Raw genomic sequence first — 24,070 nt, 5'->3', positions numbered from 1 at the left:
CAGGAGAGAAAAAAAGGTTGTAAATATACATAAATCACAAACGTGGTCAGGTTTTTTTTTAATGTTCCTTATTTTACCCACAAATCCTTTGTGTTTGAACTTACATGTCCTTCAAAACACACGAGAGCAGAGCTCATTAATATTAAAATGACTTCATAACATAGATAACGAAAAGAATCAAAGAAAATAAGGTTAAAGGTTGTGAATATGATATGAAAGATCTCATTCAAAAAATTAAGAGTGCCCAGAACTAATGTCTTCAGTTGCTTATATGAAGAATCCTTAGTAATTGCAAATACCTGAAATTCATCTTTGAGATGTGATGAGTTAGTCTGGGAGTCTATTCTAATCATATCAAAATATGCAGCTTTGAATTCACAGACAGGTATGGCAGTTTCTCCACATAAGCAGGCTTCCAGAATGGCATCATGAATAAAAATGTACTGTTCCTACCAAGAGAAGAAAACGGAGGAAAGTATTATGGAATTTTAATAAAACTTTTCTTCAAGGATAAAGAAGACAAAGAGCTCTCTTTAGGTAACCTTTCTGAAGGACACTGATATTTTTCTGCAAACACTTAAGATTTGTGATTCTAAGAAAAAGCAAATAAACCAACCTACTATCTTGTTTGATGAATTTTAGAAAGCGATAGACTCACTAGAGATCAACCAATTTACCTCTGTTTGAACCATATTGATGCGACGAGAACGGAGGGCTTTGACACAGTTGTAAATGTCTACCACACCTTCTCTTTCAGCCATGTCCAGCATGATGTCAATCACTATGTAACATCCGGTTCGTCCAGCACCAGCACTGAAAAGAGATTATGTAACAAGTATAGTTGCCTCTGGCGATAGTGCAAGGCCTCTTTCATATCCAAACAGGGAGGATCATTACAGTTTACCAAAATTTCATTTCTTTTTGAAATTAATCCATCTCTGTACATCATTTTGTCCCAAGATGCAAACTTAATTGAAAGCACAGAATACTACACATAACTCATAAATACATACCAAAAAATACCATCTGGTCTATTTTAATAAGTTAAATCACTAACTATGGGAAATCTCATCAAAATTCATTACATAATTATTTCATGTATTTATACAAACCATAGATGAAACAATGTTATGTGAATTACAACTACATAAAGAAAAAGTGTGAGTTAATAGTGAGCCCTGGACCTGACTGTTAATCCTGTCCTGACACTAGCATTATCAAATGATGCCACTGTATATATACTTGATTTCCCCTCTCTCCCTACAAAAACAAAACAAAACAAAAAACCAGACAAAAAACCCCTACAAACTATGGATACAATGAACCACAAATGGAGAGAAAATCTACTATTACTATTCCTGTGATAATGGGGAGGATTCTTAGATGCCAAAAGAATGGGATGATTCATTCAATCCAATGACACAGGCCAATCAATTCAGGCAAATGAATAAAGGACTGAATGGATATATGTGCATTAATTCAGACAAACACCTAGGTCATTCACTTGATCTTTCATTTTCTAATCAGTTCCTGGGTCATTACTCTGGAAATAACTATATCATAAATGAGTAAAATCATCTAGGACCTACAAATAAAATCAAACCTGTTGAATTTGATGTAAAAACAAATAAATAACTAATAGCCATGACAATTTGGATAGCGCATATATATAAAAATTTTCTATTACAAAGTAAAACACTTCATTCTGTGCAAAGACAAAGAAAGGTTCTAAGGACTGGGATTGGTTGTAAGCAGAATAAAGGATTGCTGTCAGATTTTACATAAAAAAACACAACATTCTATATCATAAATAGGTTTCTTTAATTTCGAAGGAATTCATTTTGCACTCTTAAGAAACGAAAAAGAAGTGGACACAATTATATTTTAAAAATAATCCAAACCTTGAAAAGTAAAGAAATTTTCAATTTGAAAAATGGCACTGTTGACAAATTGTGAATATTGTAGTTTCCCTCTATTATGTGCTGAAAACTGCAAATAACAAAATAAACAAAAGGACCAAGTTCTTAGGGCTTAAAGATGTGAGTGCTACCTAGGCTTGGGTAAACTGATGGAATTAGAAGATCCTGTGGGAGAGCTGAGGGTGGAAGAGGAATGAAAAAGTGCCACAGAGAAGGGGAAAAGGTCATTGTTAGATGGCAACTTCATTTTCCAAAAGGTTTGACTAATTGTGTATTGATAGTTTCCCTCCCTCCCCCAACAAGGGGTGATGTGTCTTCAGTTTTATAACAGAAGCTGTTGGAGAAAAAGAGAAGTTCCTTTACTTTGTCAATCTGTTTTCTTGTAATTCACCTTTTTCTAAAGTTAGACTTTAAAGTGAAAAATGATACCTCTGAAAACAGAAACTTAACGGAGAATCTCAGAGCATCCCCTCGATCATGGAAATCCTAAGATGTGAAACTTTTTGTGACAAGCCAAGGGATCCCTCCATTGAAGGGCTGTTTTATCTCAGGCTCTAAATTCTTAGCTTTATCTATTAACATTATTCCACTGATTGAGAGAGCATTGCTTCTTCAGAAATTCAAGCAACAGAGCCTTCCTGCTATCATAAGGGCTCTCTTTTTTTTTTCTTCACAAGAGTCCATATTTTTATTTTTTTTAGACATTTTTATTTAACATTTTGAGTTCCAAATTACATCCCTCTCGCCCTCACTTCTCTCCCCCTCCCGAAGATGGTAAGCAGTTAGACATGTGCAAGTATGTAAAACATTTCAATACTAATGATTCCGTACAAGAAGACTTGAATAAAAGAAAAACATGAAAGAAAGAAAGTGAAAAAAAATATGCTCCAGTCTGTATTCAAACAATATCAATTCTTTCTCTGGAGGTGGATAGTATGTTTCACTATTAATCCTTTGGGATTATCTTGGATCACTGTACTGCTGAGAACAGCTAAGTCATTCAGTTCTTTGAACAATATTGCTATTAGTGAGTATAATGTTCTCCTGGTTTGTTCACTTCATTATGCATCGGTTCACATAAGTCTTTACAGGTTTTTCTAAAATCATCCTGCTTGTCATTTCTTATTCCATTACAGTCATATGTCACTTGTTTAGTCATTCCCCAACTGATGCGCATCCCTTTGATTTCCAGTTCTTAGCCACCACAAAAAGAGCTGCTATAAATATGTTTATATGAATAGGTCCTTTTCTCTTTTGGGGGATGTCTTTGGGATTGAAACCTAGCAACGATATTGCTGGATCAAAGGGTATGCACAGTTTTATAGTCCTTTAGGCCTAGTTTCAAATTCCTGTCCAGGATGGTTAGATCAGTTCATAACTCCACCAATAGTGCATTAGTGTCCCAATTTTCTCACATTTTCTTTGCCTATTTCTTCAAATAGTTTATATAAGTATTAGGATTAATTGTTCTCTAAATGTCTGGTAGAATTTGCTAGAAAAAGTTCATTGATGGCTTGTTCAATTTCTTTTTCTAAGATTGGGTAATTTAAGTATTTTATTTCTTCTTCATTTAATCTGGGTAACATATTTTTGTAGACATTCATCTATTTAATTTAGATTGTCAAATTTATTGGCATATAAATAGGCAAAATTGCTCCTAACAGCTATCTTAATTCATGAGAGCTCTCTTGACAACTCTCTCTTTCTTTTTCTTCTATGCCATCCTCAGACTTCCCTTACCATCTTTAACCTTTCTCAGTATTAGAGACAAGAGGCCTAGTTGGAGAGTTCATCAGATTTCTTTAAGGGTTATTTGATTTGTAATCTTTTAAAGTGGTACATAGTATCTGATCTCCCTGCATTACTATGGTTTTATTTCCAGTTTTTATTTTCCTTTTGTATAGTCTCACTTGACTTCTTTTTAGCTTGCATATATATGAAGAGAAAAGAGAGAGCACCAAAAAGTTCCCTAGAGCACCTTGTAGCATGTGGGAAAAGATCTGCAGAACCTGGGTTTATTTTCTGGTGACCTCTCAAAATAAGTCTATCTGATATGTGCTCAGTGGCTCTTGATGCTTGTTTTAAGCTAAATGTCTAATCAGAAGAAAGTCTGAATATAAGGTGCACAATATTCTGGTTTATATTGGTTGGAACTCATTGATGTTGTTTTCTGGGTCCTCTGATGCATTTTTTTAAAATACTTGTTCTGCTGTGAAATTTCCTGCAATCTGTGCCTATTTAGTAACTGGCTGTCTCATATTGAGTTTTAACAGCCTAGGTTCTACTGGGGATTTATTAGATTTGGGGGGAAACGCTATTACAACAAACCATTTCATCTAACATGGGATTTGCAAAAAACTCACAGGAAAACAATACAGATGTTGCCACTGAAAAGAACTTCCTATTGGCTTCTCTGTGGAAAACATACTCACATCCTGAGATAAATACATTCACATATTTATTCTCTAATTTATATCTCATGTACAGCTAAGCTTCAAGTCAATACTCTTTAACCTCATCTATAAGACCTTTAATTCAAAGGTTTTACTGCATATTGTGAGCCAAATCTTATTAAAAATATACGAAGATCACTCTTTAAACTGCTAGTCCATTTGTTACCTATACATACCTGCAGTGGACCACAATGGGCCCAGCACTGGGTGGATTAGATACCTTGACCCGACGTATAAATGACAGCAGACCTGTGGCATGGTATGGCACACCATGATCTGGCCAGCCAGTAAAATGAAACTGTTTAACTTCACGGATTTCATTGTATCCTCTCTGTGAAAAGAAAAAAAAGGAAGGCTTCAAATATAAAACTATGCCCTTCCAAAACACAATCTAACATACTGGATCCAATTAAAACTGACAATACGTGCTATTTTACTAACAAAGGATATTTTGTACTGAAAGAAGATAATGGCCATGAGGATCTACCACGGCCTAACAGCTTATTCCCCATCCCCAACCTCCTCCACCCCACCACAGGCCAATAGATTGGTGGAAGCAGCACTAAGAGAATATGAATTCAAAGTTTGGTCTTGATATGTAACTAGTCAAACGACCCTGGGAAAGTCATTTAACCTCTCAGAGCCTCAGTTAACTCATCTGAAAAATAGATACAATAAAAGCACTTGCTCTAGCTACCTGCAGAGGATTCTTTGAAGGATAACACTTTGTGAATTTGTAAAAGTGCTAACTGATTGTAAGTGAGGATCATCACTGGAAGTATCATGCTGTAGCTAGGTAGTTTGCAGCTATATATGTGTAAAGTGTATGTACCTATCCAATTTGCTCCTTAATTTAAATGGCATTATAAAAAAATTGTTATGGAAAAAAATAATTGGGAAAACCTAATGCTTTCCTGACCCACCTACTTAATACTGTGAAGATGAGTTTACAAAGCAGCTAACTGATGACTTAGAAAACTTTCTGTTAGAACTATCTACTTACAAATGGCTTTGAGAGACAATATGTGTTAATAGGTGGGGGCAGTTTGTTTTATGATGTGGAAAAATACACATATAGCTAAATAGTCTTTAGGAAGATTTTCTGTGAGTTTAATGAAACAATGAAGCATACAAAGTCTCTTACATTTACTTAAAAAAATTAAAATCTAAAGAATGAACAATTTGTATGCCTTTCTTATACTTCAATATGTATCAATAGATGCTTGATTTCACAGATAATGGTTCTCCCAATGATTCAGGTGGATGGGATATTATAACCAAAAAGAAAACAAAGCAAGTCAATTCTCATTTTGCTTCTCTTTTCTCTGCTGGGAAGAATGACCTCAATACTGCAAATAAAAGAACAAAAATACTAAGAGGGAGTTGATACTAAGATATGTAAGGTGATTTTAAGAAAGAATCAAATTGTCCTTGCTTATTTCAATTCATCTGGCCCAGAGGAACTACATCCATGAGTATAGAAATAACTGGTAGACATGATTTTGTTTTTTTTAATCATTGCCAGTAGAAAGAAAAGTTTTTTGGAAATAGGAGTGCTACCATGAGATGGGCAAATGACTCGGTTTTTTTTTAAGTTTTTTTTTTTACTTAATATTTTTAGTTTTCAGCATGAATTTTCACAAGAGTTTGAATTACAAATTTTCTCCCCATTTCTACCCTCCCCACCACTCCAAGATGGCATATATTCTGACTGCCCCATTCCCCAGTCAGCCCTCCCTTCTGTCACCCCAATCCCCCCCCTTCCCTTTTCCCTTACTTTCTTGTAGGGAAAGATAAATTTCTATGCCCCGTTGCCTGTGTATCTTATTTCCTAGTTGCATGCAAAACCTTTTTTTTTTGAACATCTTCTTTTAAAACTTTGAGCTCCAAATTCTCTCCCCTTTTCCCTTCCCACCCACCCTCCCTAAGAAGGCAAGCAATTCAATATAGGCCACACATGTATCATTATGCAAAACACTTCCATGTCAGTCATGTTGTGAAAAACTAACTATATTTCCCTCCATCCTATTCCTGTCTGCCTTTATTCAGTTTTCTCCCTTGACCCTGTCCCTTTTCAAAAGTGTTTGCTTTTGATTACCTCCTCCCCCTATCTGCCCTCCTTTCTATGGTCCCCCCTTTTTTAATCTCCTTCCTCCTTCTTTCCTGTGGGGTAAGATACCCAATTGAGCGTGTATGTTATTCCCTCCTCAGGTCAAATCCGATCAGAACAAGATTCACTCATTCTCCCTCACCTGCCCCCTTTTCCCTCCCAATAGAACTGCTATTTCTTGCCACTTTTATGTGAGACAATTTACCCCATATTCTATCTCTCCATTTCTCCCTCCTCAATATATTCCTCTCTCATCCCTTAATTTGATTTTTTTTTTTAGATATCATCCCTTCACATTCAACTCACCCTGTGACCTCTGTCTCTCTCTATATGTATATTCCCTTCAGCTACCCTAATACTGAGGTCTCATGAATTATACACATCATCTTTCCATGTAGGGATGTAAACATAACAGTTCAACTTTAGTAATTCCCTTATGATTTCTCTTTCTTGTTTACCTTTCATGCTTCTTTTGATTCTTGTGTTTGAAAGTCAAATTTTCTATTCAGCTCTGGTCTTTTCACTGGGAAAGCTTGAAAGTCCTCTATTTTATTGAAAATCCATATTTTGCCTTGGAGCATGATACTCAGTTTCACTGGGTAGGTGATTCTTGGTTTCAATCCCAACTCCTTTGACCTCCGGAATATCATATTCCAAGCCCTTTGACCCCTTAATGTAGAAGCTGCTAGATATTGTGTTATTCTGATTGTGTTTCCACGATATTCAAATGGTTTCATTCTGGCTATTTGCAGTATTTTCTCCTTGATCTGCGAGCTCTGGAATTTGGTGACAATATTCCTAGGAGTTTTCTTTTTGGGATCTATTTGAGAAGGTGATCGGTGGATTCTTTCAATTTCTATTTTACCCTCTGGCTCTAGCATATCAGGGCAGTTATCCTTGATAATTTCTTGAAAGATGATATCTAGGCTCTTTGTTTGATCATGGCTTTCAGGTAGTCCTATAATTTTTAAATTATCTCTCCTGGATCTATTTCCCAGGTCAGTTTTTTTCCAAAGAGATATTTCACATTGTCTTCCACTTTTTCATTCCTTTGGTTCTGTTTTATAATATCTTGATTTCTCATAAAGTCACTAGCTTCCACTTGCTCCAATCTAATTTTTAAAGTAGTATTTTATTCAGTGGTCTTTTGGACCTCCTTTTCCATTTGGCTAATTCTGCCTTTCAAAGCATTCTTCTCCTCATTGGCTTTTTGGAGCTCTTTTGCCATTTGAGTTAGTCTATTTTTTAAGGTACTGTTTTCTTCAGTATTTTTTTGGGTCTCCTTTAGCAAGTCATTGACTTGTTTTTCATGGTTTTCTTGCATCCTTCTCATTTCTCTTCCCAATTTTTCCTCTACTTCTCTAATTTGCTTTTCCAAATCTTTTTGAGCTCTTCCATGGCCTGAGACCAGTTCATGTTTTTCTTGGGGGCTTTTGATGTAGGCTCTTTGACTTTGTTGCCTTCTTCTGGCTGTATGTTTTGGTCTTCTTTGTCACCAAAGAAAGACTGCAAAGTCTGCGTCTGAATCTGAGTCTGTTTTCGCTGCCTGGCCCATGTTCCCAGCCAACTACTTGACCCTTGAGTTTTTCATCAGGGTATGACTGCTTATAGAGTAGAGTGTACTTTGTTCCCAGCTTGAGGGGATGTGCTGTTGTTTTCAGAGCTATTTCTACACAGCTATTTCTGCCACACCAGCACTCCTCCTTCCCCAAGAACTGCCAACCCAGACCTGACTCAGATCTTAAGGAGGCTCTGCACTCCCGCTCTGATTTACCACTTAATTCCTCCCACCAGGTGGGCCTGGGGCCACAAGCAACTGCAGCTGTAGCTCTGTAGATGCACCACCCCTGCTGCCGCTGGGGTAGTAGCTGAACCCTGAACTCCTTCACTCTGTCCCTGCAGTTTTTCACACTAACCTTCTCTGTTGTCTTTGGTGTTTGTGGGTTGAGAAGTCTGGTAACTGCCACAGCTCACTGATTCAGGGTGCCAGGGCCTGTTCCACCCAGCTGGGCTCTGCTCCTTTCCACTCCCAGCTCCGTGCATGATACACCTTGCCCAGCGACCATCCAGACTGTTCTGGGCTGGAGCCCTGCTTCCCTTTGCTATTTCACGGGTTCTGTAGTTCTAGAATTTGCTCAGAGCCATTTTTTATAGGTTTATAGAGGGACCTGGGGGGGGAGCTCACACAAGTCCCTGCTTTCCAGCTGCCATCTTGGCTCCACCCCTGAATGACTTGGTTTTCAAAAAAGTGAAGAGCACATGTTGTTTGTCTTTCATGCTCAAAGAGGACCAAAATGACATCATGATGTCAGGGTCAATGTATAATGTGTCCAGCTGTGGCTGATCACACCAGTATGAGCTCAGAAGGGTCTACCACAGGTCAGGCATGAATAGCCCATATGGCCATTTGGGAGGGAGATATCTCTTAATTTGCACATCCTTTGTTTCTTTTGAGCTACTGTGATTCTGCTTTGTTCACAGAATACTTTGATGCAAGCACGCAATGCTGGGTAGTCCTTTGCCAATGTCTCTCGTGTCATGCAGTCTATTTGAAAGTTCTTCGGAGAGACCTTGATTGCTTCTTCTGACCTCCTTGTGAGCACTTTCCTTGTGTGAGTTCTCTGTAAAATAGTCTTTTAGGCAAACGCATATCTCACATTCAAGCAGTGTGGCCAGCCCATCAGATTTGTACTCTCTGCAGTAGACTTTGAAAGCTTGGCATTTCATCTCAAGAAAGGACTGAAGCATCTGGTATCTTCAGAATCTTCTGAAGACAATTCAAATGGAAGCAATTCAATTTTGTGGCAATTTTCTGGTGTTGGTAGCTTGTCCAGACTTCACAGGCATATTCCAAAAAGATCCTTCACTTTGGTAGATGATGTAATACCTCTTCTCTCCCACACATTTTTTTGGGAGCTTCGTCAACCTCATCATCAATGTAGACATCCCTAGAAAGTATACTGCCAAGGTAAGTGAACTTAGCCACAGCATTCGAAATTTCTCCATTTGTTGTAACTGATGGTTCCATGTATGGATGGTGCAGTGATAGCTAGTGGAGAACCTCTGTTTTCTTCACATTGTCAAGCCGAAATTAGAACAAACAGCAGAGAATCATCCATTCTTTGTTGACAAGAGAACAAAGCCCTCTAGTGAATAGTGAGCTTGACTTTGATTTTAGAACATTGAGAGTTGGTTAATGAACATCTAGAGAAAGAAGCAGTTCTCTAGTGTTTCTAAAGCACTTGAAGGGTTGTAAAATGTTCTCTGTGTTATTTCATTTGATCCTCACAACAACCATGAGAGGTAGATGCTATTTTACCCCAATTTTACAGATGAGTACACAAGGTTGAGAGATATCATTCAATTATTAAGTATGCCAGGCAGGATTTCAGCTCAGGTCTCCCTGACACTATTTTGAGTGTTCTTATCCAATAAACCACCTATGTAACACCATGTCTTGATCAAAAATAGGTCGTGCTAGATTGTAAATTTATGTATAATGATAGACTGAATCAATAGTTTGCCCTTATAACAACTCTGTGTCATAGTCTGGGCAATAGGAATTCAATCAGTCACTAAGTCATTATTAACTGTTTACTACAATATACACTAGGTGCTGGGGATACAAATGTAAAAAACGAAAAAGTCCCAACTATCAAGAAATTTACATTCTATACAAATACACACATACAAAAAACAGGCAACTAGGGACTTCAAGAGGCAAAGGTGAGGAGAGTGCTGTGATAGAACTGACAAGGTTTGAAACTGATTTGATATGTGGAGCAAAAAAAAATGAAGAGGTGAAAGTTACACTGAAGCTGCAAACCTGAGTGGCTGAAAGAATGATAGTACCATAGACCAAAAAAAAATAGGGAAATTAGGAAGGGTGTGTATTGGTGAAACAATAGTGAATTCTGTTTTGGACATGTTGACTTGTGCCTATGGGACATTTAGTTGGAAATGCTGAATGGGTGAAATGAATGAGGTGAAACTTCAGCTCAGGAGAAAGACTGTAGCTGAATAGAGTTATCCAAGAGTCATCTGCAGAGAGATGATAATTGAATCCATGCTTTGATCAGGTGACCAAGAGAGCTGGTATAGAGTTGATGAATTAAGCAGGTCCACGTCAGAGCCCTTAGAGTTACCCACAGTTAAGGGCTGAGATATGGGTGATCAATCAATTAAAAAGTATTTACTAAATACCTACTATGTGGCAAATTTTGTGCTAGGCACTAGAGATACAAATGCAATGAAATAATTCCTACTCATAAGGAGCTTATATTTTAATTGAGATGTTTAAAAAAAGAAGAGAAGTAGATCAAAAAGATGGCAGGAGAACCATGAGAGAGAAGTGTCAAGAAAACACAGAAAGAGAATTCAGGATGAGTACTGAGAAAAGGTTGCTGAACCTGGCCTTTGAGAGATCACTGGTAACTTTGGAGAGAATATTTTTCATTGAATGACGATGTTAGAAGCCAGACTGCAAGGGTTTGAGATGCCACTATTGGTAGCATCATAAAGTCAATATCAGAAGAAATAAAGAATTTTCATGCTGAAATCAGGGTCCAGTCAATTTCTAATATATCCAGTACCTGGATTAAGTTCAAACCTCCCTCTCTGGAATTTGAAATCCTTTATAACTGGACTCCAACTACCTTTCTAACCTATTACATATTTTTCTGCTTTATATGCTCAGCGATCCAGGTAAACCAACCTTCTTGTTCCTAACACGTGAAATTTCATTTTTTCCTTCAGGACTCCTGTCCCTCCTCACACTTGGCTAGCATTCCCTTTTTATTTCTAATTCTTATAATCCCTAATTTCTTTCAAAGTACAACTTAAATGACCTAGCCCCTTAATATGAAGACTTTCCTGATCCTTTCGGCTTCTAGTGTACCCTGATATTGCATTATATTCACTTAGGATCTATTTTAAGCATATCTATGCGTATACATGTAGTTGTCCTCCATCACCCTCCCTGCAGAAGTAAAATCCTTGAGGACAATGACTTTTTTTCTTTGCATCCCTGGATCATAGCATGTACCTGGCACCTAGTAAGTACTAAATAATGTAAATGCTTATTGATTGCTTGGTTTCTTTATTCCCCCAGCACTCTTCTGCAATAGTATCAAGCGAGTAGAGTAGAGAACACGAATGGTAGGGCAATCCAAGGTTGCTATTTGCAAAAGCATAATTGGTCACAGGACAAGGAGAGAAAACATTTGAGATTAGAGAGCAGTGGAATGTTGAATTGGTAAATATAAAGTCAAGAACAGAAAGGAAGAAAATGAAGGCAGGGTGGGGGTGATGTCCTGGGAGAGTACTGAAGGGAAGAGAAACTATGAAACGAGAATAAATTTTGGAGGAATGAGATAAATAGATTGACAGGAGGATATGATCTGATAGAGGATTAGAATTCTTGATTGTAGAAGTAGGCAATGCTGAGATCAAAGATATAAACCACCCTTGTGTGTGACTGAGGTAGAGTCAAAATAAAGTCTTAAAAGTTAAGAGAGATTGATGAACTGGGTTACTTGGGTACTTGAAGTAACATTAACATGCATACCTATGTTGAAGTGTTACGGCATAAATTCAGGGATTAGGTTGGAAAACAACACTGTGGGTTGGGTAATGAAGTCCTTATAAGAGAAAGAACGATCTGAGATCACTAAACTGCCACAAGTTCTGGAAAGGATGATACATGTAGATTAAATGAAAGTCAAAAAAAGGAGAGGTTGCTGAATGATGGTGGCAGTGCAAAGTCAAAAAATAGAAAAAAGAGTAAGCCAAATCCTCATTCACCTGTCAGCTGTATGACTGGCAATAGTGGTATGGTACATACAGTACTGAAAAGGATGGCTAGGGATCACGTTTTCTGAACTGATATCTCTGCAAATCACTTTATCCATTTGATTCCTCCTTTTTAGATTTTTAGGTTGATTTTTTTTTGGAGGGCAGTCTGGGATCTTGAGTCAAGGAGTATTCTGGGGCTTCATGCAATTAACAGAATATCAACTCCAAATAAGAACATCTGGAGAATTTCATCATCTATAGGGGATTCCTCCTCCATTTGGAATCTGAAGCATGTGTCCTCCAAGAATTAGGATGTATGCCTGGTAAGCATATGTCTTCTTTTTAATGTTTTGCCAGATATTAGTAATCAAATTACTGTTGAACAAAATTATATCTGGAGATACATCTTTTAAGAAATCTTGTTTAGTTTTACACCTTAGTGGTGGAGAGTCTTCATGGCTGGGTTTTGCTCTTTTGTCTTCTGACTAAAATGCTATTTTTTTCCTAACCAACAAATAAACTCAGTAGGATGTAACATTCTTCATACTAATCAATCAATCAATAAACATTTATTAAGTATCTTCTATGTGCCAGGCATTGCGCTAAACACTGGGGACAGAAAGAGGTGAAAGACAGGCTCTCCCTGCACTCATGGAGATTACAATCTATTGCGAGAGACATCATGCAAACAGATCACAGCAAGATACACACATATATATGTATATACATACACACATGTATATGCATAAAACATATACATGATATACAGGAATAATATACAGATGGAGGGCACTATAACTTTAAGAGGGTTTTGGGAATGTTTCCTGTGAAAGGTGGGATTTTAGGTGGGATTTAAAAGAAACTAGGAAGGTCAGCAGTCAAGGGAGAGCATTCCAGGTATAGGGGAGACCCAGAGAGAATGGTCAGAGCTCAGCAGTCCATTGGGTGCCTGAAGATGTAGTCTGGGCAAAAGCTTGCCTTTCATCATCTTGTATTTCAAGCAGGGGTATCCACAATAAATGCATAGATTATTCACATGAAGATTTTAGAAAGATGCAGAAGTTGGCATATAGGTTGTTAGTTATGGCTGGTCTCAATGACTTTTTAACAAAGTAATATTTCCAGTCTTCCCCTCACTAACTGTTTTACATTTTCAGTTATCTTGAAAACCGATCCTTCAGTGCTCTAAAAACTGTGTTGCCTCCAGCATGAATTTCTTCTCTGTGTACATGTTGTAGTTTAGATGCCTTCTTCATATTTAGTGCCATTTCCTTTTCCTCATAAAATATATCTTAGCTGCTAAGCTCCATTATCACTGATGAAACTTATTTGTTATAGACATGTAAATTTATGTGTTCCAATACTGTCTATTTTTCCCCTTCCAGTTTCATCTATTAATGCTCTCGGGATGATCTGGCTTGGCTGGACAAGCTCTTCCCTATTTTGTGAGCTGAGACTGCTTGTAATCTTCCACCATCCTCCTGCATTATGTTGTGCAAAAGAGCTTGGATTCTAAACCTTCCTTACATGGGGCTAATTTAATGCAATCTTTTCTGTACACATGGCTCCCTATTTTCTCTTCTCATTTGCTAAAGCAGCCTGTTGAGATGGTGATGGCAAAATAGCTGCACAGCTTGCAGAACACAGATGAACTACAGAATCTATTTTTAAAAATTAACATTTGTGTCAAAAATATTATATTCCACTAAACTCCAACCCTACTGTGAACTATTTATAAGAGCTCAATTACAACTGCTTGCTCAGAGAACAGTTGAGAACACATTTAAAAATTAATACTTAGCACTGTACATTAACATTCTGATTAGGAACATATAACACTAATAAGCAACATGGGCAACACTTCTGGGGCACAACTTTGAGAGAGCAATCTTTAAAAATGATATTTATGTTTTCACATTTCATACATAACCCTATAATATTGTCTTTTCTAGGTAAATTCCGGAAATCTAAATAATATACCATAGAACACCATTATAGGTACACAGCTGTTACATGAAGATTCTGAATCTCCCTTGTTCCAATGAAACACCAGTGAACAGTGACAACAACTCAAATATAATGGCTCTCATAAAGGCCTTGTCTTCATGACAGATTCTTATGCTTTAATAAGTAAAAGCCATTGCTTTAACCAGTCAACAAGCATTTATTAAACACTCTATCATGTGCCAAGCATTGTGCTAATAAGTACTAATGACCTTCCTAATATTAATTATAAGATACTAAACGATGGAGCCACAACGTAATGGTCAAAGGAATATTGGTTACTTGGAAATTCATTCTAAGTTGAATGGTTTCAAATTCACCAAAAAAAAAAAATGAACTTCAACTCTTTAAGTTTCTTTCTTACAAGTCATCTTGACAATTTTATTTCTCTAAACTAAGGTTTTCTAATGTAGGCTGGGTTGCAAATTTGGTACTCATCAGCAAATTCAATTTCGAATATGATTCACCTGATATATTATTCTGATATCTCAGGCATGCCTACTTGGTATAATAGGTAAGGCAAGCACCTTGGCCCCAGGGGCAGAAAAGGAAAAGCTGTGGTCAACAACCCTGAGGAAGGCACCAGATGTTTTGCCAAGATGAAGCTGCTTTCAGAGAGAGGTAGATCCTCCCATTTCCAGCCTTCGAGATGAGTATTCATTCAATATATTATGATAGGAGAAGGAGAGAAGAAAGTCCCCTTACTATAATATGACCATGAAGATCAGCTATTACTAGGTGTTTCCTTCTTTTGTTCCATTAATGGGGGTGGAGGAAGGTACAATTTGAGTGTGTGGTTGGGTTGCTGAGCTGCCTGAGGCACAGGTTCCTGCAGTACTCTGAAAGAGTTATTTGTGATGAAATCATGCTTCCTAGTCAACTCCACCACTAGGTGAGGCATGTGTGAGGAGGCTTAGAAGCCTAATTATCAGGAAGCAAAGTAAAGGACTTGATAATTATTATTCAGAAATCATTACTCTGGTTGTCACTACTGTTTCTGATGGAGGCTTTAAAAGTTCTCAGTGAACACAAGATCCCCATCTGGTATCTAATTAACAATAAACCTTGTCATACATAGTAATAGAAACATGCACATTGTCAGTGACAGCAAGCCAATTTCCCTATATTGTCAAATGAGGAAGATTCTTCCCTCTCACCTTTTCTAATTTTCAGATCTATATCACCTGGAAGAGTCTCTAGTTGCATGGATTCAACCATTTTCTCATGGCCAAGATGAACAAATATTATAGGAGTCAAAGATGATGGGGATGTGACCAAACATTAGAATTTAAGTCTAAAAGGTTGAAGGAGATTTTTTGGGTACATCTGGAGTCAGAATGATGACTAACTAGGGGATGAGGAAACAGGGATAGAAATTACTGGAGAATCAAGTGAATAAAACTAGCTCTCAGGCTCCTTGAGAATGGGGGCAATGCCTTATTCATACCTATTTACCCCCTGGTATACAGCATAGCACTTGGAATACAACAGGGTCTAAGATACGTGTGGAATTGTTTATTGCTAACTGTGTATTTTCCTTTTATTTTCTCCTAGTGAAGGAGAGGTGGGGTAAAGATAAAACAAATGCTTGCTAATGGAAAAAAATTAACAAAAGGTTGGAAAGAACATTGGTAAAACATTATTTCAAAAAGTATATATATGGCCCAACAATGTCTCCCTTAATTCCCTACTTTTTCTCTCTCATGCAGTCCAGCTACAATATACATCCTGACCACAATAATGAACCCCTATTCTAGATCTTCATGTTAAAGTATTTCCCCCTTTTACTGAGCACCCATGCCTTTTAGAAGTCAAAAGTTCATATTTTTTTCTGTAGATGCCACTGAGACTTATGATTTATCTGTCTTGGATAGTGTCTCTGCCACTATACCTTTAATCATTTTCTTTTGCAAGTCCCAAGGGTACACTCTTATCCACAGGCTATGTAGGGGATGAAACTGAAGCCACTGTACAGGTAAAAATGTGTGTGTTTCTCATTTTAGAGAAGCACACCCTAGCACTTTTATTTTTATTCTTCATCTTCTTTAGCATTAGTAGCAATAAAATCCTTCCATCAGAGATTTTTTGCTCCGTGTCTATTCTAAATTCACCTATATTTAAAGTCAAAATACAGCATGTGCTTGATATTTGCACTAAAAGTAATCTCTTTTCTAGGGGGGAGGGTCAATACAAAGCACTGAGATGGTGTCAGAAAGAAGTTTCTGGGAACAAGAACATTCCTTTAATACAAAAAAGTCACCAGCAGTCTCCTATATTTCTTATGCTGAATAGTTAATGTACTCCTCAGTTATCTCTTACTCTTGCTATTATAGCATTGTAATCTCCCTTATTCTGATTTTCTTTCCCTGTAAACTATTAAAAATCTTCCTTTTGATAAAAATGTACATGTTTTCATGAAAAATTATAATCTGGAGAGGCAGCATGGTAAAAGGATCAGAGCATTGGCCTCGGACTCAGAAAATGTCCAGTATTCCTGCCTCTAATGCATACTGGTGATATGTTCCTGAGCAAATCACTTAACCCTTTCAGGGCTCTGGGCAACTCTCTCAGACTAAAAGTTGGAGTGCAGTTGCAGATCTGCATTGGCATTTCCTACAGCAATGAAAATACACTTCTGATCAAAAAATTGTAACTGACTTCTCTATATATTGTAACATAATAAATATTTCCAAAGCACTTTCCTTACCTTGCAATGGTATTATCCTTCCCCTTTTATAGATGAGAAAACTGAGACTTAAAAAAGGAAAAGGACATTTAACTAGGAAATGTCAATGCTCTGATATAAACCTAAGCCTCCTGATTTGAATTCTTGCTCTATTTCCACTGTACCACATTGTCTCTCAAATCCCACTCTTCAACCCAGTTAATTAAAAATAAACCAAAAGAAATTTATTTGCCTGAATATTTCACAATACCACCACTTATCTAAAGATAGAATGAAAAAAGACAGCGGATAGAATATTTATATATTTATAAATATCATTTTAGAGGGGATTCTTACATTAAAAGAGTCCTTAGGGGAAATGTTTATATAATAATGGGCAAATAATCTGGCAATATTTTCTGGTCTTTATATGTGCTTTCTGACTCTTTTACATTTGGTTATGCTCAGCAAGGAATATGCTCCTTTCCCATCCTCATCTACTCCTTAGGATCCACCTCAAATTTCACTTCCTCAGTCAAGTCTTATCTAATCCAACACTTACTATTTGTTTGATGCTATGCAAACCATTTAACTTTCCTGAGCCTCGATTTTTCTGATCTGTAAAATGAGAAGGCTAAACTAGACAACCTCTTATGTACCTTCCAGTTCTTGATCTATTTAACTCTATAATCCCCACACGCTAGAAATAATTTTTCTTCCTTGTGCAGAGTGGAAGCTCCATGAGGATATGAGCTTTTCTTAGTTATCTTTGTATCTTCCTTGGGGCTTAGCACAGAGTTTTGCATGGAGTAGGCACTAATATATAGTTGTTGAACTTAATGCTAGAAACCAAAGTAATTGTAGCAGAAGTGAGGGGAAGCAATGTTAACGCGGGTGCACTGATCTGTTTGATGATCTAGCCCAGTGCCTTAGACATAAGAAGCACTTTAAAATGTTTTCTAAATTAACTGAATTTGTCCCATCCATCGGTCCTTGCTGGGGGTTAGCAGTGGTTCAGTGGATAAAGCACAGAACTTAGAGTCAGAAGACCTGAATTTTGTTTCCTACTCTACATTTGCTAATGGTATGACCCTCCCCTTTAAGAAGTTCACAGTTCAGTTGGAAAAGAAAGCAATACATAGATGAAAAGTTAAATAACAATACAAGAGTGAAATAATAATGCAGCACCATAAACATAAGAGCTATCACAAGGTAGTAAACAACTAATTGCCAAGTAAAAGTAGAGTCACTGACTGCTTCGAATTTCCAGAGGACAGAAATTACTTTGGGATAGGGTTATATAGGAAGGTTTCCCGGAGGAAATAAGATTTGATTCAACCCCAGAGTTTGGGTGGGTTCCCCACCCCTCGGATACATGCAGAGGAGGGAAGAAGATATTTCAGTTAGGCGAAAGGGCAGGGAGCTGAGAAAGTAGAAAACATGTTCATGACAGCAGGTTGGCTAGAAGAGAGGTTTTCTATACAGAAGTAGTGGGATATAATTCTGGATAGATAGACTAGGACCAGACAGTGCTTGACCCTGAATATCATTGGAACTTTATTCTGTATACAATGGTTTGTCACTGAATGTCTCTGAGTAGGAGAGTCACAGGATAAAAGGGGATTCTAAATATTGCTTTAATTTCTGGCTTTTCATTTCTGTTCTGTTCACTTTTATCATGCTCTCTGCACACAACCTCACTTCTATTTTATTCTATCCCATTATCTAGCACATCTTAAAAATTCTCTTGCTTCCTTTGCTATGCTAGGTCACATCTCTCCCCAACTTGAAAGACTATTTCCTCTTTCAGATTTCTCTTTAGAATGTACTTCCTTAACTATAATTTTCCTTAAAGATAGTGAAGTACTGAATACTAACAAAAAGTCCATGATTAATGTTTCTCTATTACTTATAACTCATTAATGTGAAAACTAAATTCTGTGCATGTTTTTGTGCATGAGTATGTGCATTTTTAAGGATGGATAAAGGATTTTTTAAAAATTTGGTTTTAAAGCATATTTTATTTAGGCAATGGTTCCACTAAGAAAAGAAATAGCTACCTTTTAAATTCCATACTACTGTCATATGTATTTATATCAGGAGCAAGTTCCATTTCTTTTATTTCTGTCTATCCCAGTTGTATAGCATAGTGCCCTAACACAGTATTACTAAATACAGGTGTATATTAATGAACACAATGGTATGCTAATGAACACAATGCTGAGGATTAATAGGTAGCTACAGCATTAATATTCTATTCTGCAATAAATTAGTAAGAAAAGTCATCAAAATTCACAGATGATACAAAAAATACCTTTTTCTAGACAAATCATATAACCTTTACCCCTTGCCCTCATCAATCATTTTAGAAAAAGCTATTTTCTGTTTGGTTTTGCTTTGTCCGTCCAGACCTCTAATTTGTTTGGAGTAAGGAATTCCCCTACATCCAAAGATTATTAGTAAATCAGCTATACTTTAGAGTATTGCCTGGGAGGTGAAGTGCCTTGCCCACTTCACATAGCTAAGATGTGTCAGAAGAAAGACTTGAACCCAGGCTATCCTGAATCCAAGAACAGCCATTCTCTAAGTTATCTACTGGAACTGTTGAAAGAGAGAATCAGAATGACTTGAGAGGTGCTAATGATTGGTGACTCAGGAAAAAAATCAGACATCAGAAGAATCCAGACTCCTGGATATTCTCAACATTCCTCAATAATCAAGTCACTAAAATTCATGTACAAATAAATTCTTAAACTAAATCCAGGCAATTATAAGCACGAGTTTAGAATGTCTCATTTCACAGGGCTTAGATCAGGGGTGGGGAATCTGTGGCCTTCTAGGTCCTTGGGTGCGGCCTTTTGACTGAGTTCAAGTTTTACAGAACTAGTCTTTTTATTAAGGGGATTTGTTCTGTGAAGTTTGGATTCAGTCAAAAGGCTGTACTTGAGGACCAAGAGGGCCACATGTGGCCTTGAGGCTGCAGGTTCCCCACCCCTGGCTCAGATTTTCAATCCCCAGATTCAAGGGGATAATAATTTCCTCCTGGGTCCTTTAATTTCACTTAATGGCATTTTGACATATGCTGAATATTCTCATTCAAAAGAGCTGGAATTTGACGTATTTCCCCATTCTTTTATCCTTTTATTAACTAAATAAAAATATATATCCTATTCATCAATCCCCAATTGATTAAGTTGAGTTTTATTTCCAAATCTGAGTAGAACCCTAAATGTTTATGTGGAGACATGCTCTCATCAGGATGTCTTCGTCTTCAGGCCAGCATCTGAGACGCTGTCCCTACTGTGCTTCCTTGTATAGCCACAAGCAGTTCCATCTATCTTACTTGGCAGTTAAGGCTATTTAAAGGGACAACTTTGCTATTCCCTCTGGCTTTTCTGCTCTCATTTCTTATTTTTTTAGAGTCATTGAACTGGAAGTGGCCTTAGAGGCAATGTAATCCAACCTCTACCAGAGCAGGAATCCTTTCCACAAAGTCCCTGACAAAACAGGATATTTTATTTGAAATCCTCTTTCATCGTCAAACAGGATGGTCTGTTTGAAGACCTCCAGTTCATAGCAGCTTGTTACACTTTTGGACAGCTCGAATTGTAAATAACATGCTGGTTCTTGCTGAACTTTTTCTGTGGGGTAGGGGTGGGGGTGGTAAGTGAGTCAACTTTTATCTTATCGCAACTTTCTCCTAGCTTTACTTTTTGGGATCAAGTCGACTCCAATACCTCTTCTAACTCTTGTTTCTGCAGGCTAAATATTGCTAGTTCATTTCACCACATCTTGGAGTTTGAGTCCCCATATCACAAGTGGCAAAACTGAATTACTGCCTCCTATATTATAAGCTCCAAGAGCACAGAGATTGTGTCTTATATCAAGTTTCTATCTTTCTCAGATCCTAGCACAATTCTCTATACATAAAAAGTGCTTAATACATTTTTTTTTTCCCGAATAATTTTGTGAGTGAAAGATAACTTATGGTAAACTCTTGAGGAATGTGGTTTTATTTCTACCTGAATTAGAAGGAAATCATTTTTCTCTCATGGAAGACAGTTCTATTTCTCAACTGGAAGCTAGCAGGCTACAGTATGATCAGTTTTATTTGAATACAATGATCTCAGCAAGGAGAAACTTGCTACTCATAATATGTTAATAGCATGGAACTATTAGCAATTTCTGTTTATATATGGAAAAATTTTTTAAAGGAAATAGCGTTGCTTTCAGAGCAAATAATTTTTTTGCTATCTTTTTAAATACAAAAACATTAACTGTGAGCTTCTAGAGCAGGGAATGGTCTTTTGCCTTTCTTTTTATTCTCACGTCTGGCACATAGTAAATGCTTAATAAATGTTGGTTGGCTATGACAGTCGTTTTACTACACTGGTAATAGGATTTTAAAATACTTACCCTTTCCAGGGTGAATGTCCTAACCACATATTCAGCAAGTGGTTCCATTTCTACACAAGTTACTTTGAAGTCGCCATAAACTTCAGTATCATCAGGCCAATACTTATAACACTTAACCTAAACGGCAAATTGAGGTAACATGTTAAAGAATGTAAAAGTGATGACATGAAGGGTAGTTTACATCAAATGGGATGCATTCAGGAACCTAGTATCTTATTATCTAAGGTTCCATTTCTGATCACGTTTCAATCAAAGATGACTAATTAGAAACCTACGAGTTATCTGAAATCAGTGTCATCATCACAACATCAATGAAATTTACGATGCCAGTTGCATACAAGACTGGCAGACTTGGTAAAGCAAATAGATGACATCTGACCATTCAAATACATTCCATGAAATGCAGAGTTCAAAGAGAAATGTCTTGGCTAATGGGTTTTTAATATGAAGTACTGATTTTAAGAGCACTGCCTTCTATTTATAGAACATAATAAAAAACTTCCAATTACAAACAGCTTTTTTTGTTTTTATTTTTAAATAAAATGTCAGTTGATATAATATGGATCTGGCATATGTCCCCACTTCTCATGTCCTATTTCAAAATCTGTCAATGACTTCTTTGTTGAAAAATCCAATGACCATATTTTAGTCTTCATCCACCTCAGCTTCTCTGGAGCATTTAATGCTGATGATGCCCTGCTTCCTCAACTTTAGAGATAACACATTCTTCTATATCACCTCCATCTCTCTCTCTGCTCCTTTTCACTCTGATGGTTTTCCTACCAATCCCCCGCTTCCAGAGCTGAGTGCGCCCCAAGCACCTGTATTCTAACCTTTTCTCCTTTCCCTGTTCATTCTCTTACTTGGCTATCTTATAGATTTCTATGCTTCAACTATTACATCTAAGCATAGAACTTCCCGATTGATATTTCCAGACCTACATTTCCAAATTGGAGGTCTCTCTGAAACCTCACTCTTAGGAGAGCCAAAGCAAGGCTTACCTTTGTCCCTAAACTTGCCTCTAACAACTATTTATGATTAAAGTATCATCATTATCCCAATCTCTTATATTTGAAATATTATCTTTGACTTTTCCCTATCTAACTTGTCTTATGTAAATTCTAACTCACCAACATCTCTTTCAATGACCATTATTCAAGCTACTAACACTATACCTATAAAGGGCCTTATTAACAAGCACATGAAATATTCAATAGCCTCCTATGACCTATAGGTCATGCTTCTTGTAGGCCATCATCTCACTCTTGCAAACCATCCTTCATACCAGACTAACTTCATTAGGCAATTCTACAGATCTGGAACGTCACTCCTCGTTCAAAATCTTTAATGGCTTCCACTTGGCTACTGAGTAAAATCTGAACACCTGTCCTTCCACTTGGCTACTGAGTAAAATCTGAACACCTGTCCCTGGCATTGAAGGCTCTCTACCACCTAACATTCCAGCCTTATTTAACCCTAATCTACTCCATATAACTAATGACCACCCTGTACATGCTCTCTGTGCTTCCTGTCTCTCCGCCCCTTTGCTTATATGGTTCCATGTCCTCTTATACACTCTCTGCCTGCTAAAAAGCTTTGAAGTCCAAATAAAGGGTGACCTGCTGCATGAAATCTTTCTTCCTTTGGTCTTCACAAAGTACTTGGTTTCACTCCTCTTTATGTTTTTAAATTTTATTTTACATGTTACTTACAATATACTCTCTACTAAGCTATAAGCACAATATGCTATACATTAAACATTAAATTTATATTGAATTGGATCGCTGGGCAATTAAAAAAACATAAAACAAACAAAACAAAACCAATTTCTTACTCGGCCAACTTCAACTAAATTTGTAACCATTACGATGCAGGCTGACTGCTCCTGCCAGATCATCCTCCAGAAATCATAAACTGTCTCATGGACTGGACCTACAAAAGAAAGCAATCAGTCAATAAAAAAGCATTTATTAAACACTTACTATGCGTCGGTCACTATGCTAAGTGTTGGGAATAAGAAGAAAAAGCCGTCCTCCCTCTGCTAGGAGGAGTCTACATTCTAATGGACAAAAGAGCATAAACATGAAATGGTAAACCCAAGATAAACACAGATTTGATGGAAGGCAGAGTTAAGAGGAGATAGCACAAGGAGCTTAGTGGACTAAGAAGGAATTACTGAAGGAAGTGGTGTTTGAGCTGATTGAAGGCAGCCAGGAATTCGAAGAAGCATAGAATAGTAAGAGGAAGAACATTTTACGTATGAAGAAAAGTCAAGGTAAAGACCCAGACATGGAAGATGGAGGAACATATCTAAGCAAGCAAATTGACCAGTACATCTGGACCACAGAATCCACAGAAGGGAGTAATGTGTTAAAAGTCTGGAAATATGGGAAGATACCAGTTATGAAGTTTTAAATGCCAAATTGGAGAGTATGTATTTGATGATAAAAGTAACATGAAAACATTTCAAATTCACAGAGTGGGGGTGGGGCAGCATGGGCAGACCTATGAAAGATAGATTGAAGTAGGGCAGAGAGACGAATTAAAAGGTTATTGCAAGAGTCCAGGCTCTGGAATACCATGTGCATTCAGTCACTTTTGTAATTAATGAAGAGTTCAGATATGAAAAAAAAAGCAGAAAAACACCAGATCAAAACAATCAGACACATGGAACAAATTGTCAGGAGATAGCATTTAAGTTCACTTAAAA

At 37.2% G+C, this 24,070-nt stretch overlaps 1 protein-coding gene across 3 annotated transcripts in view; it reads right to left on the bottom strand.

The window, feature by feature from the left end:
- Nucleotides 1-24,070, bottom strand: part of PTPRK (protein tyrosine phosphatase receptor type K) — a 732,727-nt gene that overhangs the window by 19,539 nt on the left and 689,118 nt on the right. For all 3 annotated transcript variants that reach the window (XM_036768513.1, XM_036768511.1, XM_036768512.1), the window contains 5 exons: nt 23,195-23,292; nt 21,361-21,477; nt 4,549-4,703; nt 678-813; nt 300-449 (listed from right to left, as the gene is read on the bottom strand). In XM_036768513.1, the coding sequence (XP_036624408.1) occupies nt 300-449; nt 678-813; nt 4,549-4,703; nt 21,361-21,477; nt 23,195-23,292 (656 nt within the window). The remainder of the gene's footprint in view (nt 1-299; nt 450-677; nt 814-4,548; nt 4,704-21,360; nt 21,478-23,194; nt 23,293-24,070) is intronic.

The sequence above is a fragment of the Trichosurus vulpecula genome, chromosome 7 (genome assembly GCF_011100635.1).
Source record: "Trichosurus vulpecula isolate mTriVul1 chromosome 7, mTriVul1.pri, whole genome shotgun sequence".
Classification (NCBI taxonomy): domain Eukaryota; kingdom Metazoa; phylum Chordata; class Mammalia; order Diprotodontia; family Phalangeridae; genus Trichosurus; species Trichosurus vulpecula.
The sequence above is the reverse complement of the archived record's forward strand: the minus strand, read 5'-3'. Positions and strand labels throughout refer to the sequence as shown.